We start from the raw sequence: 15000 nt of genomic DNA on the forward strand, positions 1-15000 counted from the left end.
ACATAGAGGGGGAATCGAGACGAGGGTCGTGGTCAGCATGTGTGTCTGTCTGTGTGTGTGTGTAGAGCGATTCAGACTAAACTACTGGACCGATCTTTATGAAATTTGACATGAGAGTTCCTGGGTATGATATCCTTAGACAAGTTTTTTCATTTTTTTGATAAATGTCTTTGATGACGTCATATCCGGCTTTTCGTGAAAGTTGAGGCGGCACTGTCACGCTCTCATTTTTCAAATTGGTTGAAATTTTGGTCAAGTAATCTCCGACGAAGCCCGGACTTCGGTATTGCATTTCAGCTTGGTGGCTTAAAAATTAATTAATGACTTTGGTCATTAAAAATCTGAAAATTGTAAAAACAATATTTTTTTTATAAAACGATCCAAATTTACGTTCATCTTATTCTCCATCATTTTCTCATTCCAAAAACATATAAATATGTTATATTTGGATTAAAAACAAGCTCTGAAAATTAAAAATATAAAAATTATGATCAAAATTAAATTTTCGAAATCAATTTAAAAACACTTTCATCTTATTCCTTGTCGGTTCCTGATTCCAAAAACATATAGATATGATATGTTTGGATTGAAAACACGCTCAGAAAGTTAAAACGAAGAGAGGTACAGAAAAGCGTGCTATCCTTCTCAGCGCAACTACTACCCCGCTCTTCTTGTCAATTTCACTGCCTTTGCCATGAGCGGTGGACTGACGATGCAACGAGTATACGGTCTTGCTGCGTTGCATTGCGTTCAGTTTCATTCTGTGAGTTCGACAGCTACTTGACTAAATGTTGTATTTTCGCCTTACGCGACTTGTTTTATAAATGTCTTTGATGACGTCATATCCGGCTTTTCGTGAAAGTTGAAGCGGCACGGTCACGCTCTCATTTTTCAACCAAATTGGTTTAAATCTTGGTCAAGTAATCTTCGACGAAGCCCGGACTTTGGTATTGCATTTCAGCTTGAAGGCTTAAAAAATAATTAATGAGTTTGCTCATCAAAGTTGTCATTAAAATCGATTATTCGCAAACAGATTTAAAATTGATTGTATCGTAGTTTTCATCACATTCTGAATCTAAAAATATATACATATGTCATGTTTACTCTTAAAATGTGATCACAATTAACGAAAATAGATTAATTAATCTTACGATTAAAATTTAAGAAATCGATCCAAAAATCGTATTCTTTATCATTTTCTGATTCCAAAAACATATAGATATGATAGGTTGTATTCAAAACAAGCTCAGAAAGTTAACAAGAATACAGAAATGCGCGCTTTCCTGCTTAGCACAATACGCTACCGCGCTAATCTGGCGTGTCAATATTACTACGTTTTGCACGTGGGAGGTGAGCGATTTCCTTCACGCGGGGATTGACGAAGCTGTACTGTCTTACATAAAAATACAGAGCGTTCAGTTTCATCCCGTGAGTTCGACAGCTTGACTAAATGTAGTAATTTTGCTTTACGCGACTTGTTATGTATTGCAATAACGATATCGAACTAAAGTTTTGAAGCAGATGCGTACATGGAATAGGTCAAATATAGAAATAACGTGTGTACCGTTCATATCTACACACTTTATACACGTTAAGGGCAACATGAGGAGCATGTTCTACGGAACACTTGTAGCGAGAACCGAGACCCTGAACAATTAGTACGCCGTGTTCAAGGGTTTGTTCTTTCTGTCCAAAAAATATATTAACCCATTAATGCCTGAATTTTTTTTTATTTTAAATTTCAGTTTGTTTGATTTCAAATGATATTTGTAGGTCATATGTAACTGTCATTTGGATGATTTTGGCACGTGCTGTGATTTATATGCTATAAAGAGACCGTCCTCATATGAGGACGCTAGGCACGAGTGGGCACAGGTAAATAACAAGACCAAAATAAGACAATTTCTTGCAAAACACATTGGACATCTTTTATTTCTTGCAGCAGCAAACTGTGAACAGTTGAACGTGTGAACATAACAGTAAAAAAATAATAAAAATATGAAAACTGTCTCTTTGCATGTTCAAATTGGTGATAATTTGGCGCTTTTTTCGAGAATTTATCCGGCCTGTGCACTTCACCAGAGAGACCGGGAAAATGTAAATAAGTAAACTCATACTTCTTTAGAACTTGACTAGCAGTACAGGACTTTAGCACTTGACTAGCGGTACAGGACTTTAGCACTTGTCTAGCAGCACAGGGATGATCGTTTTAGTCCTTGACTAGGACAACAGAAGTCAACAATTGGAACTGTATAGTTCACTCAGTGTGAAATTGCTCAAAGCATTTCACGTGCACTCCAACGCCGCATTTTCTACACTTTTGTCTGCATTTCTTGTGACAGAGTGCACAGCGGATTTGCTTGTCGATCCACTGTACCACGTGGTCTCTCCCATCGAAGCGTACAGCTCTGGAAACTCTACGGTCAAGTTGTGGAGTGTGGCCATGTGGACGACCAACAGGTGGGGGTTGTGCTGCTTCGGCCAAATAGTTTTTGACAATGGCACGGCGAACTGCAAGCAGGTCCAGTAGAGTGTTGGTTGCTGCAGCTGTGTGTCGATACAGAAGCCATGCCTGTTGCACGCTGACATCTACAATGTAAGCAAAAATAGGCCACCACCACTTTTTGGTTCTTATGGCGATTCTGTACGTGTCCACATTTTGGTCCATTCGGTCGACACCACCCATGGTCTTGTTGTAGTGGGAGATCAGAAACGGTTGACCGATCTGCACTCTCTGGTGAGCAGATCTGGACCAACGGCTGGCTGTCTGAACAGGATGGATGCCCACACAGTTGGATATGACGTTCACCACGCTGTTGTCATTCCAGCGAACTGCAACGAATCCGCTCTTGTCATCTGTGAAATAGTCGTAAGTGCCTCAGCTTGCTTTCTGCATGTCTTTGACGTTCTTGAGTGGACAATCTTCCATGCGGTTGGACCTAATTGTCCCTGTGCATCCGATGCCTTTTGATGTCAGATGGTCAACTAGTTTCATCGAGGTAAAAAGATTGTCAAACGTCAGATGGTATGCATCATTCCCCTGGATTTTGGAGATCAAATCAACGACCACTGAGCCTCCCATCCCCAATCCTGGACACTCGGCAACCTGCTGGCCTTTCGCACCTTGGTAGGGTTCGAGCTGAACCACATATCCAAGAGGGGTAGCCAGGACCCAGAACTTGTAGCCAAAGCGTATTGGCTTCCCCCTGATAAACTGTCTGCATCCATGACGGCCATAGTACGGAACCATACTTTCGTCAATGCTGAGGCTATGTTGCTTGACAAAGTTGTTGAGGCCTTCCATCTGGAAAAATAATCGTTGCTGAGGCATTTGCTGACAGCTGTCTTCCATTCGGGTTTTCAACAGCCGGACCCTCTTCTTCATCACCACTATCCTCATCCGTGAGCGTGTCCACTGGTGGAGGCTCTATGAAGACATCTGCTCGATGGAAGTAGTTGGTTTCCTCCAGCATGTCCAGCACTTCATTGACACTATATCTGCCGAAAGAAATATACTGAGTGACTATCATGTTGAGTTACTATCATGCTAAATGACTCTAAAAACCTGTGACCGTTCGTGCCTAGCGTCGATTACTCATTATCACTAAAACACAAAATATTCAGACAAACTGAAAAACTTAGTTTCTAAAATGGTATTGAAGAACAATTTCACTTATGTAATGTTATTAAAAAAGTAAAAAATGAAAGAGTTATTTGCTTACCTTTTGGGTGGTGACATTTTGGTGGTTTCACACAGCACATGTGTAATCCAAAATGGCTGCTGCTGGAAGCTATGGAGAGGAATAAACTCTAGCACGCAATGTTTGCTTCAGACTACTCCCCCTTGATATGTGTGTTATAAAAAAATGAGTCATTCACTTATTGGCTCTGACAGAAATGCCTAAATTCGAGGTGTCCTCATATGAGGACGCTAGGCAATAACAATGTCACTTGTAGTTCAAGAGAAACAAGTTATATATGCACGCACGCACACACGTACGCTCGCACGCACGCTCACGCACTCGTACAAACACACACAGACACACACACACACAAATGTCAGCCTTCGCCTATCAAACCTGACCACTGTCACGCTTGACTGAGCATAGCTCTGAAAAGAGTGTTTTCCAAGAAATGGTGTACGCATTTGAACCAATGCGTTTAAAGCAGCGGCTGTTAAACGTGTATACAGTTAAGATGAAAATTGAAGCATTCATGCCTGCAATTTATATGTTCAGGCTGACAGGATACATTGTTCTTGTTAAACTCCTTTTGGCATGTCGTATAACAGCGTGATGATTGTTTCAAATGACTTAAGATTTCTTGTGTATTCTACGACATGTGGTAGCACAAATCATCGACAGTTAGAAGGCAATGCGTTAAGGAGTTACATAAATATACCGTTGTGTGTTTGTTGTTGTTGGTCTTATTACCCGCTGAAACGGCTTCAAAACCCGCCTTTTATGGCTTCTGACATTTACACTGTTAAGCAAGCTATTTCTTCATTGTTAGCCAAGATATGTGAAACAACTGACTATTTTGGATACAGGTGTGTTTGTGTAATGACATGTAACAAGTTTTCGTTTCAGCTGTTGTTGTTGATTTAAACGCTGGAACCTTCATTGTGTGAATTTGAATGTGGTGTGTGTGTGTGTGTGTGTGTGTGTGTGTGTGTGTGTGTGTGTAGAGCGATTCAGAGAAACCTACCTGACTGATCTTCATGACATTTCACATGAGAGTTCCTGAGTATAATATCCCCAGAACCGGTTTTCATATTTTTGATAACTGTCTTTGATGACGTCATATCCGGCTTTTTGTGAAAGTTGAGGCAGCAAGGTCACGCTCTCATTTTTTCAATCAATATGGTTGACATTTTGGTCAAGTAATCTTCGACGAATCCCGGACTTTGGTATTGCATTTCAGCCTGGAGGCTTACAAATTAATTAATGAGTTTGCTCATTAAAGTTGTCAATAAAATCGATTTTTCGCAAACAGATTTAAAATTGATTGCATTGTATTGCTCATCTTCTCCTGAATTCAAACATAGATAGAAATGTCATGTTTACTCTAAAAATGTGATCAGAATGAAAGAAAATAGGTTCAGTAAGTACTACGGACGCGTCCTTCGCGGCGGCAAGCGTTACTCGTCTCGGTCTTCGGTATGGTCAGCCGAGACTATCTGAATGTAGTCCTGGCGATGATTGGATCCTGGTGTTGATCTTGACTAAATGTTTTTTTTATATCGCTTCACGCGACTTGTTAATCATATCATTGTTGGTTTTATTCAATAAACATCATATCATAATCACAACGGTCTGCAATCAAACGCATCTGCCTTGCTTCTGACGGGTAGTATCACATTGGTCAAACGATGACACGGTGCACACAAATGGTAATACACTTCTCGATTAGTTGTACCCCCTACTGAGGTGTTTGTGACGTGAGAAAATTGGTGTAGAGGCTAGAATTATATGGTTCGGGTTACCAAAGGGCATTTAAGGGCGGACTGCATTTGAGATAGACAATAGAGACATCGTTGCTTTGAAAGTATGGATCGAGGTTTTCCTGTCGCTCATTTTGCTGCACACTTCAAAGGCGATCTCTACTGACAACGTTGCGTTTCTTTAAAATATTTGTCATGCTGTTTTGCTCTTAATGGTTGGTATTAAGAAGAGTCATCAAATGACACCTCTCTCTTCTTCACTGTCTCGTTATATCCTCTTATCTACTCACACACACACACACACACACACACACACACACACACACACACACACACACACACACACGCACGCACGCACGCACGCACACACATACACACACACAGACAACCCCCACCCCACACACACACCATGCAGATATGGAAATACAGAGAGAGACGAAGAGAGTTCAACCACACAGAAGATTACAACTGCTGCAAATTGTTTAGTCATTGTTCGTCGTGGTCGCATCCCAATAATTGGTTAATAAAGATGTATTTCTTCCTAAATTAAAAGTGAGCCCAAGTGATGTGCGTTAAATCATAGTCCATTGCATGTAACATAATTGTCCAACATACGCACGCACGCGCACACGCCCAGACACATTTTGTCACAGACACACATCTAGCACACGTTACCATTAGCCATGTATTTAGTTAAAAGCAATGAATAATGTTAAAACCAAGGTACAATGTATGTTTCAGACTGGATGTATTATATACAGGTTGTCAAAACATTATTGCGAATTCATTATTCGTCAGCGTAACCCAAGCTATTGTGGGGTAGGCCATGCACCTCTTGCTTCAAACATCAAGACATGTATGTTACAGGACAATGTTTCACACACACACACACACACATACACACACACAAACAGTCAAACACGCACACACACACACAAACACACACAAATACAAACACATGTACACACCACTGAGCACACACACACACACACACACACACACACACACACACACACACACACACAGAGTGCGGTTGACTACTAAGTTGCATGTCAACTCTATAAATACTTCCACGTGCCTTCAAACTAAACTTGGTCACATACAAACACACACGATTAAAAACAAAATATAATTATGAACAATTCTGTACAAGACATGAACATAACGAGGTAACTATCCGCTCTGTATCCTTGTTTGCTCTACAGGATTCCCTTGTTGAATCCATGATTGCTAATGCTTGTGTAAGTTGTCTCGTAAGTTTGTTTCCCTGACGGTTTTGATAGTTGTTGCCACCCTGGGAAAAAACATGAGGTCTGTGTAGTTTCAGAAGACAAGGTCCCATTTTCTAAAGTGGCTGGACAACATGTCAAGGTGTTTGACTCACTTCTTGAGGACCAAGGTCCCATTTTCTAAAGTGGCTGGACAACATGTCAAGGTGTTTGACTCACTTCTTGAGGACCAAGGTCCCATTTTCTAAAGTGGCTGGACAACATGTCAAGGTGTTTGATTCACTTCATGAGGACCAAGGACCCATTTTCTAAAGTGGCTGGACAACATGTCAAGGTGTTTGACTCACTTCTTGAGGACCAAGGTCCCATTTTCTAAAGTGGCTGGACAACATGTCAAGGTGTTTGACTCACTTCTTGAGGACCAAGGTCCCATTTTCTAAAGTGGCTGGACAACATGTCAAGGTGTTTGATTCACTTCATGAGGACCAAGGTCCCATTTTCTAAAGTGGCTGGACAACATGTCAAGGTGTTAGACTTACTTCACGGGGACCAAGGACCCACCACGGCCATGCAGCTGTTGAACATAGAACTCGGCTTTTCTCAGATAAATAAATCTTTATCAAATGTTAAGGTCGCTGCTTCTGTGAAACTCCCAATTTCCTATTTTTGAAAAATAATCCAAAATGAAGGATGCATTATATAGGCGTGTATAATATCAGTTGTGTGCATTTCTTAATATGTTTAACAATTTCCTGATGCCCTGTGTTTTATTACAGTCACTACTATCTGTAACACAGCATAGAGTTTCTCCTGTTCTGTATTTGATTGGAACTTGTCTTGAAGGGTTTGGAGGTTCAAAGGGTAATGTATAAATCGTGGAACCCATCATGCAGTAAGGCACAGTGAAAACACACAGTTGCACTTTCAATTACTACACAAATCAACATTGCATGCTTCAACAAACATGCACTTCTAAAAGAAAGGGAACAAACAATTAGGAATTTAATAGATAATACATAAAACGAGATCGAGAATCCTACTTTAAGTATGTTTACTGCTCCTTATTCAAACAACCCAAGAAACGGACCAATTTGACCTTTTTTTCCAATGAAAACAACTTTAACTCCTTGGACTTTACTAACAATGTCGGGGCAATCCAAAACTCCCTTGAAACATTCTACAATTTGAAAACAAAAAGCATCATTATCAAAAACACTTTGACATCATTGACAAAAAATGTAATAACTTTTTTTCGTTCCCTTAAACCTTCACCGTACACGTGCTTCCTGGGTCGTGGATGACCTAGAGCTTCACAAACGTATCAGTTTTTGATTATATTTAGTCAAGTTTTGACTAAATATTTTAACGTAGAGGGGGGAATCGAGACGAGGGTCGTGGTGTATGTGTGTGTGTGTGTGTGTCTGTCTGTCTGTCTGTCTGTCTGTGTGTGTGTGTAGAGCGATTCAGACTAAACTACTGGACCGATCTTTATGAAATTTTACATGAGAGTTCCTGGGATTGATATCCTCTAACGTTTTTTTCATTTTTTTGATAAATGTCTTTGATGACGTCATATCCGGCTTTTCGTGAAAGTTGAGGCGGCACTGTCACGCCCTCATTTTTCAACCAAATTGGTTGAAATTTTGGTCAAGTAATCTTTGACGAAGCCCGGACTTCGGTATTGCATTTCAGCTTGGTGGCTTAAAAATTAATTAATGACTTTGGTCATTAAAAATCGGAAAATTGTAAAAAAAAATAAAAATGTATAAAACGATCCAAATTTACGTTCGTCATATTCTCCATCATTTGCTGATTCCAAAAACATATAAATATGTTATATTTGGATTAAAAACAAGCTCTGAAAATTAAATATATAAAAATTATTATCAAAATTAAATTGTCGAAATTTATTTTTATAAACACTTTCATCTTATTCCTTGTCGGTTCCTGATTCCAAAAACATATAGATATGATATGTTTGGATTAAAAACACGCTCAGAAAGTTAAAACAAAGAGAGGTACAGAAAAGCGTGCTATCCTTCTTAGCGCAACTACTACCCCGCTCTTCTTGTCACTGCCTTTGCCATGAGCGGTCGACTGACGATGCTACGAGTATACGGTCTTGCTGAAAATTGGCATTGCGTTCAGTTTCATTCTGTGAGTTCGACAGATACTTAACTAAATGTTGTATTTTCGCCTTACGCGACTTGTTATATTTAGTCAAGTTTTGACTAAATATTTTAACATCGAGGGGGAACCGAAACGAGGGTCGTGGTGTATGTGCGTGTGTGTGTGCGCGTGTGTGCGTGTGTGTCTGTGTGTGTCTGTGTGTGTGTGTAGAGCGATTCAGACTAAACTACTGGACCGATCTTTATGAAATTTGACATGAGAGTTCCTGGGTATGAAATCCCCATACGTTGTTTTCATTTTTTTGATAAATGTCTTTGATGACGTCATATCCGGCTTTTCGTGAAAGTTGAGGCGGCACTGTCACGCCCTCATTTTTCAACCAAATTGGTTGAAATTTTGGTCAAGTAATCTTCGACGAAGCCCGGACTTCGGTATTGCATTTCAGTTTGGTGGCTTAAAAATTAATTAATGACTTTGGTCATTAAAAATCTGAAAATTGGAAGAAAAAAAATTTAAATTTATAAAACGATCCAAATTTACGTTTATCTTATTCTCCATCATTTGCTGATTCAAAAAACATATAAATATGTTATATTCGGATTAAAAACAAGCTCTGAAAATTAAATATATAAAAATTATTATCAAAATTAAATTGTCCAAATCAATTTAAAAACACTTTCATCGTATTCCTTGTCAGTTCCTGATTCCAAAAACATATAGATATGATATGTTTGGATTAAAAACACGCTCAGAAAGTTAAAACAAAGAAAGGTACAGAAAAGCGTGCTATCCTTCTTAGCGCAACTACTACCCCGCTCTTCTTGTCAATTTCACTGCCTTTGCCATGAGCGGTGGACTGACGATGCTACGAGTATACGGTCTTGCTGAAAAATGGCATTGCGTTCAGTTTCATTCTGTGAGTTCGACAGCTACTTGACTAAATATTGTATTTTCGCCTTACGCGACTTGTTGACACTTCAAACACCATTATAACCTTCCTATTGAACATGTTTTAAAAGATTATCTTTTTTGTAAACAAACAGTTAAACAATGACGTCATTGGAACTACACAGTCCGGATGTTGTGGGTCATGGACGACCCATATGGAATTAAATAAGGCGTTTCCCTATTCGGATGGCGTGAGTCGTTCACGACCCATATGGAATTAAATAAGGCGTTTCCCTATTCGGATGGCGTGAGTCGTTTACGACCCATATGGAATTAAATAAGGCGTTTCCCTATTCGGATGGCGTGAGTCGTTCACGACCCATATGGAATTAAATAAGGCGTTTCCCTATTCGGATGGCGTGAGTCGTTTACGACCCATATGGAATTAAATAAGGCGTTTCCCTATTCGGATGGCGTGAGTCGTTTACGACCCATATGGAATTAAATAAGGCGTTTCCCTATTCGGATGGCGTGAGTCGTTTACGACCCATACTCTGCAAAGAGGCAGTATAAAGTGTTTATCCCTATTCTGATGGCGTGGGTCGTGTACGACCCATACTTTGTACGTTGGATCCTTCTTTAGAAAGTATGAGTCGTACACGACCCACATCATTCGGACTGTGTAGTCCAAAGCGTGATCCGGTGAAGGTAAACCAGTAGAATATGTATCCAAACCGTTCTTCATACAGCCTAAATCAACTCACTTCAATTTCTGTCAACTGTTCTACATTTGATACACATGCATAACAACGTGATCGTCAAACTGGCTAAACCTTGTAATCAAATCAATCCCATACATGTATGCCAGCTTTAATGACTTATTGCCGGGTAAGAAAATATTGCTCTAAAATGCACAGCAATCCCTATTATTGCAAAACATAATATCACTCTATCTGACATACAAGCGATCGGCCTTAAGCCTTGGTCGATAACGACGAAACAATAGAAGACATAGTCCACTCAGACGAACAAAAAAGCTTGTCTGCCAACAAGCCACCACACAACGTATATTGTCGGCACATTTTAAACTATGGCTTTTTGCATCATTCAAAAATAACTCAAGATCTTGTGGGGACAGATTTTCATGATGAAGGACCAACATTCTCTATGAGATAAAGGCAACAATTCACTATCATCCAAAACACACAACCTTTATAACTACCTCTAATGACTTGAAAATGCCAGACTCTAAAATCATGCAATAGTAATTTGTTTGTTTCTGTTCACAAAAGTGCTCTGACCATCAAACACTTAAGAAAATGGTTGCATGATTTGAACATCCTTATACTTTGTACATAGGCCTTACTTATCAATCCAGCTGTCCATTTTCAGTGGAAGTCACTATTTGTGGATTGCTCGTTTTAAGAAAGTTCAATGTTGACATATGAGGCGTCATCAGAAGCAGGAGGCGACAGCTGCATGTAGAGAGCTCTGTCAGCGTCGTCGTTGGAGTATGGGTGGGGGCTTTCGTAGTTGTTCTCTTGCACGTGCATCTTTTCTGCGTCATTATTGTCGATTATCTCGTAGTCGTAGTCTGTTGTATCCTCGTCTGAGATGGGGGAAGCTGAAGAAGGGCGGTCTCGGTCCTGAGTGCCTTCAGGTTCTGAAAATATGGGATAGCTTACTTGGTCACCGTACACGTCCTAAACCTTTACTGGTCAACAAGTAACTTATTCATATGTTACCATTCTTAGTATACACTTTCTGCTTACCATGTTCGATGATTACGACTCATCAGCTTGAGGCTTCCAAACAGCGCGTTTAAATGAGCACTCATAGATATACATCCGCAACCAGGGTTTTGATTTCAGATTACAAGCGGTATATTATAGAGACAATAGGGGGTATAAAGAAGCAAGGAAGCATCTTTTTTGTTTAAAGGACATATCAACAAAAGGTGTAATTAAACTTCATTTATCCTACATACGTTAGATATATACCATTCATGACATAACAATATCGTTCACCACAGTTCATGTGAATAAGGTCATAGAAACCTAGTCTGGCAGGAACCCGTTTTTCCTGCGCGAATGATGCCATAGTCATCGAGACAAACGTCATTATGGAAACACTTTTACGCTTGATGTTTCCCCTTGAAGAATAATAATAATGATAATAATATTACTGGACATTTTTCAAGTGCCTAACCTATGGCTCTAGGCCCTTTACAAAAGAACATATATATACAGAATAGAACAATCTACATAAAACAATTAATCATACAGACACAAATCACCACATGTACAGTTCACACAATAATCATATATGCAATACACACAATATATATGTATAGGTTACAACACGAGTGGTTTTTTATATGGCTTGTATTTCAGTCAAGACCCAGCGGATGAATATCATCGGGAGACACGAGCCTTTGGCGAGTGGCTCTCGATTGATATTCCCGCTGGGTCTTGACTGAAATACAAGCCATATAAAAAACCACGAGTGTTGTAATCTGTATATCCCATTCTGCCATCAAACACAAAGTGTAGACTACTAGCGGCACTTTTGCGATCTGTGGAGTGTGAAACAGTGTTTTCAGCGAGACATGGCCTTTTTGCAACCTTAAACTAAGTGACCGTCGCTGAAAAAATAAAACGAATGAGTGCATCTATAAGTACGCGGTAACACTACTTTCAGACCGTTTAAAAGCGTTAAGTAAAGGTTCATAAGTTGCAAGAAAGTAATGAAGTCGTATAGAAATCCATTTAGTTGAAGCGCACAATTCTTTTGCGTTTCAGGTCGGCGGAACGGGGAAACCGGTTTGGCCCCCATTTGGCTTACTCGACTCGATTCAGAATCGATTCCACGTTGTTTTTTTCGAACGCATTATTATACAATTAGTCTTATTGACAGAGAAGCAAATTTTAGGGAACACATATGTAGATTTAACCATTTGCTCCCTATTTGAAATGTATCTACATGATAAACTGTTTTGCGAGTGTGTTTGCATGAACCTAAACTGGTATTGATGCGATGAAAACAGGACCCAAGTCTGTCACCGCCGCTTGATTGCATTTTGAAAGAATATGACTGGATTACGGAAAAATACACACATGTTAAGTTCTTAGATACCTTCATCGCCAATGTGGACTTACTGCAGAGCCAGGCAAAAGAGTAGACTTGCTCGCAAAACACGTGAAACAGCTGATGATAGCGAAGCCCAACCGTGCCAGGTAAGGACGGTCTGACAGATTCTCAAAAGTCGTCTGCTAACGAAGCAAGGGGAGGGTACTCGTGTTTTTGTTTTGGTTCGCTAGCATCTGGTTATCTTGTAAGTTGAATGTTCGTTTTTTCCCACCTGCATTGCTTTCATAATGAAAGAAACGTTTGCTTATTGCATCTCATACATCAGATCAGTTCTGAGATTCATTTTTGCGTGCAACTGATATGGTTTTCTGAGCCGTGCAATACGATTTTGGAACTTCATACAAATGTGTCACCTTGTTCGGCGCGAGGTCAAAGGTCGGGAGCAAAGTAGTTCTTCGCCCAAATCGGAATCTGCACTATCATATATTTTTTTGAGTCCATGATGTATTTATTGAGCTATAAAAATACAACATATATACCCATACTGAAGTAACAGAGACAAAGAAGGGAGGTCATGGGATATATATATATATCCCATGACCTCCCTTCTTTGTCTCTGTTACTTCAGTATGGGTATATATGTTGTATTTTTATAGCTCAATAAATAAATCATGGACTCAAAAAAATATATGATAGTGCAGATTCCGATTTGGGCGAAGAACTACTCTGCTCCCGACCTTTGACCTCGCGCCGAACAATGTGACACATTTGTATGAAGTTCCAAAATCGTATTGCACGGCTCAGAAAACCATATCAGTTGCACGCAAAAATGAATCTCAGAACTGATCTGATGTATGAGATGCAATAAGCAAACGTTTCTTTCATTATGAAAGCAATGCAGGTCGAAAAAAACGAACATTCAACTTACAAGATAACCAGATGCTAGCGAACCAAAACAAAAACACGAGTACCCTCCCCTTGCTTCGTTAGCAGACGACTTTTGAGAATCTGTCAGACCGTCCTTACCTGGCACGGTTGGGCTTCGCTATCATCAGCTGTTTCACGTGTTTTGCGAGCAAGTCTACTCTTTTGCCTGGCTCTGCAGTAAGTCCACATTGGCGATGAAGGTATCCGAGAACTTAACATGTGTGTATTTTTCCGTAATCCAGTCATATTCCTTCAAAATGCAATCAATCGGCGGTGACAGACGTGTCGGTCGCGTTTTCCTCATACCCATACCAGTTTAAGTTCATCCATGCAAACACACTCGCAAAACAGTTTATCACGTAGATACATTTCAAATAGGGAGCAAATGGTTAAATCTAAACCTACATATTTGTTCCCTAAAATTTGCTTCTCTGTCAATAAGCCTAATTACACACGTTCGAGAAAAACAACGTGGAATCGATTCTGAATCGAGTAAGCCAAATGGGTCCCAAACCCGTTTTGCCCGTTCTGCCGACCTGAAACGCAAAAAAAAAAAGAATTGTGCGCTTCAACTAAATTAATTTCTATACGACTTCATTACTTTCTTGCATCTTATGAACCTTTACTTAAAGCTTTTAAATGGTCTGAAAGTAGTGTTACCGCGTACTTATCGATGCACTCATTCGTTTTATTTTTTCAGCGACGGTCACTTAGTTTAAGGTTGCAAAAGGGCTAAGTCTCGCTGGCACCACAGTTTTACAGTCCACAGATCGCAACAGTGCCGCTAGTAGTCTACACTTTGTGTTTGATGGTAGAATGGGATATACAGATTACAACACTCGTGGTTTTTTATATGGCTTGTATTTCAGTCAAGACCCAGCGGGAATATCAATCGAGAGCCACTCGCCAGAGGCTCGTGTCTCCCGATGATATTCATCCGCTGGGTCTTGACTGAAATACAAGCCATATAAAAAACCACTCGTGTTGTAACCTATACATATACAAACATACACAGCTAACACCCTCAACAATCAACAACTTTATGGGAGAGGAGTATGTGCAGAAATGGAATGAAGAAGACACCACCCCTGAATTTCTTTATGAGATAATAAAGTATTCTGAATTAGGCCAGGTTGGTGTAATATTCTGTGAAAAAGAAAGTTTTCAACTGTTGTTTAAAAGAGCTGAGAGAGGTGCAGTGTCTGACAGAGAAGGGAAGAGAGTTCCAGAGTGGTGGTGCAGCACAACAGAAGCTTCTTGCTCCGTGCTGCTTCCTGTTGAAGCGCTCAACTG

At 39.9% G+C, this 15000-nt stretch overlaps 1 protein-coding gene across 1 annotated transcript in view; it reads right to left on the reverse strand.

The window, feature by feature from the left end:
* Nucleotides 1–11111: 11111 nt before the first annotated feature.
* The window catches only part of LOC138963631 (delta-like protein A), a 49085-nt gene continuing 45196 nt past the window's right edge, over nucleotides 11112–15000 (reverse strand). The window contains exon 11 of the mRNA XM_070335478.1: nucleotides 11112–11353. Coding sequence (XP_070191579.1) covers nucleotides 11112–11353 — 242 coding nt within the window. The remainder of the gene's footprint in view (nucleotides 11354–15000) is intronic.

This window comes from Littorina saxatilis, linkage group LG4 (assembly GCF_037325665.1).
Source record: "Littorina saxatilis isolate snail1 linkage group LG4, US_GU_Lsax_2.0, whole genome shotgun sequence".
NCBI classification, from domain to species: Eukaryota; Metazoa; Mollusca; class Gastropoda; order Littorinimorpha; family Littorinidae; genus Littorina; species Littorina saxatilis.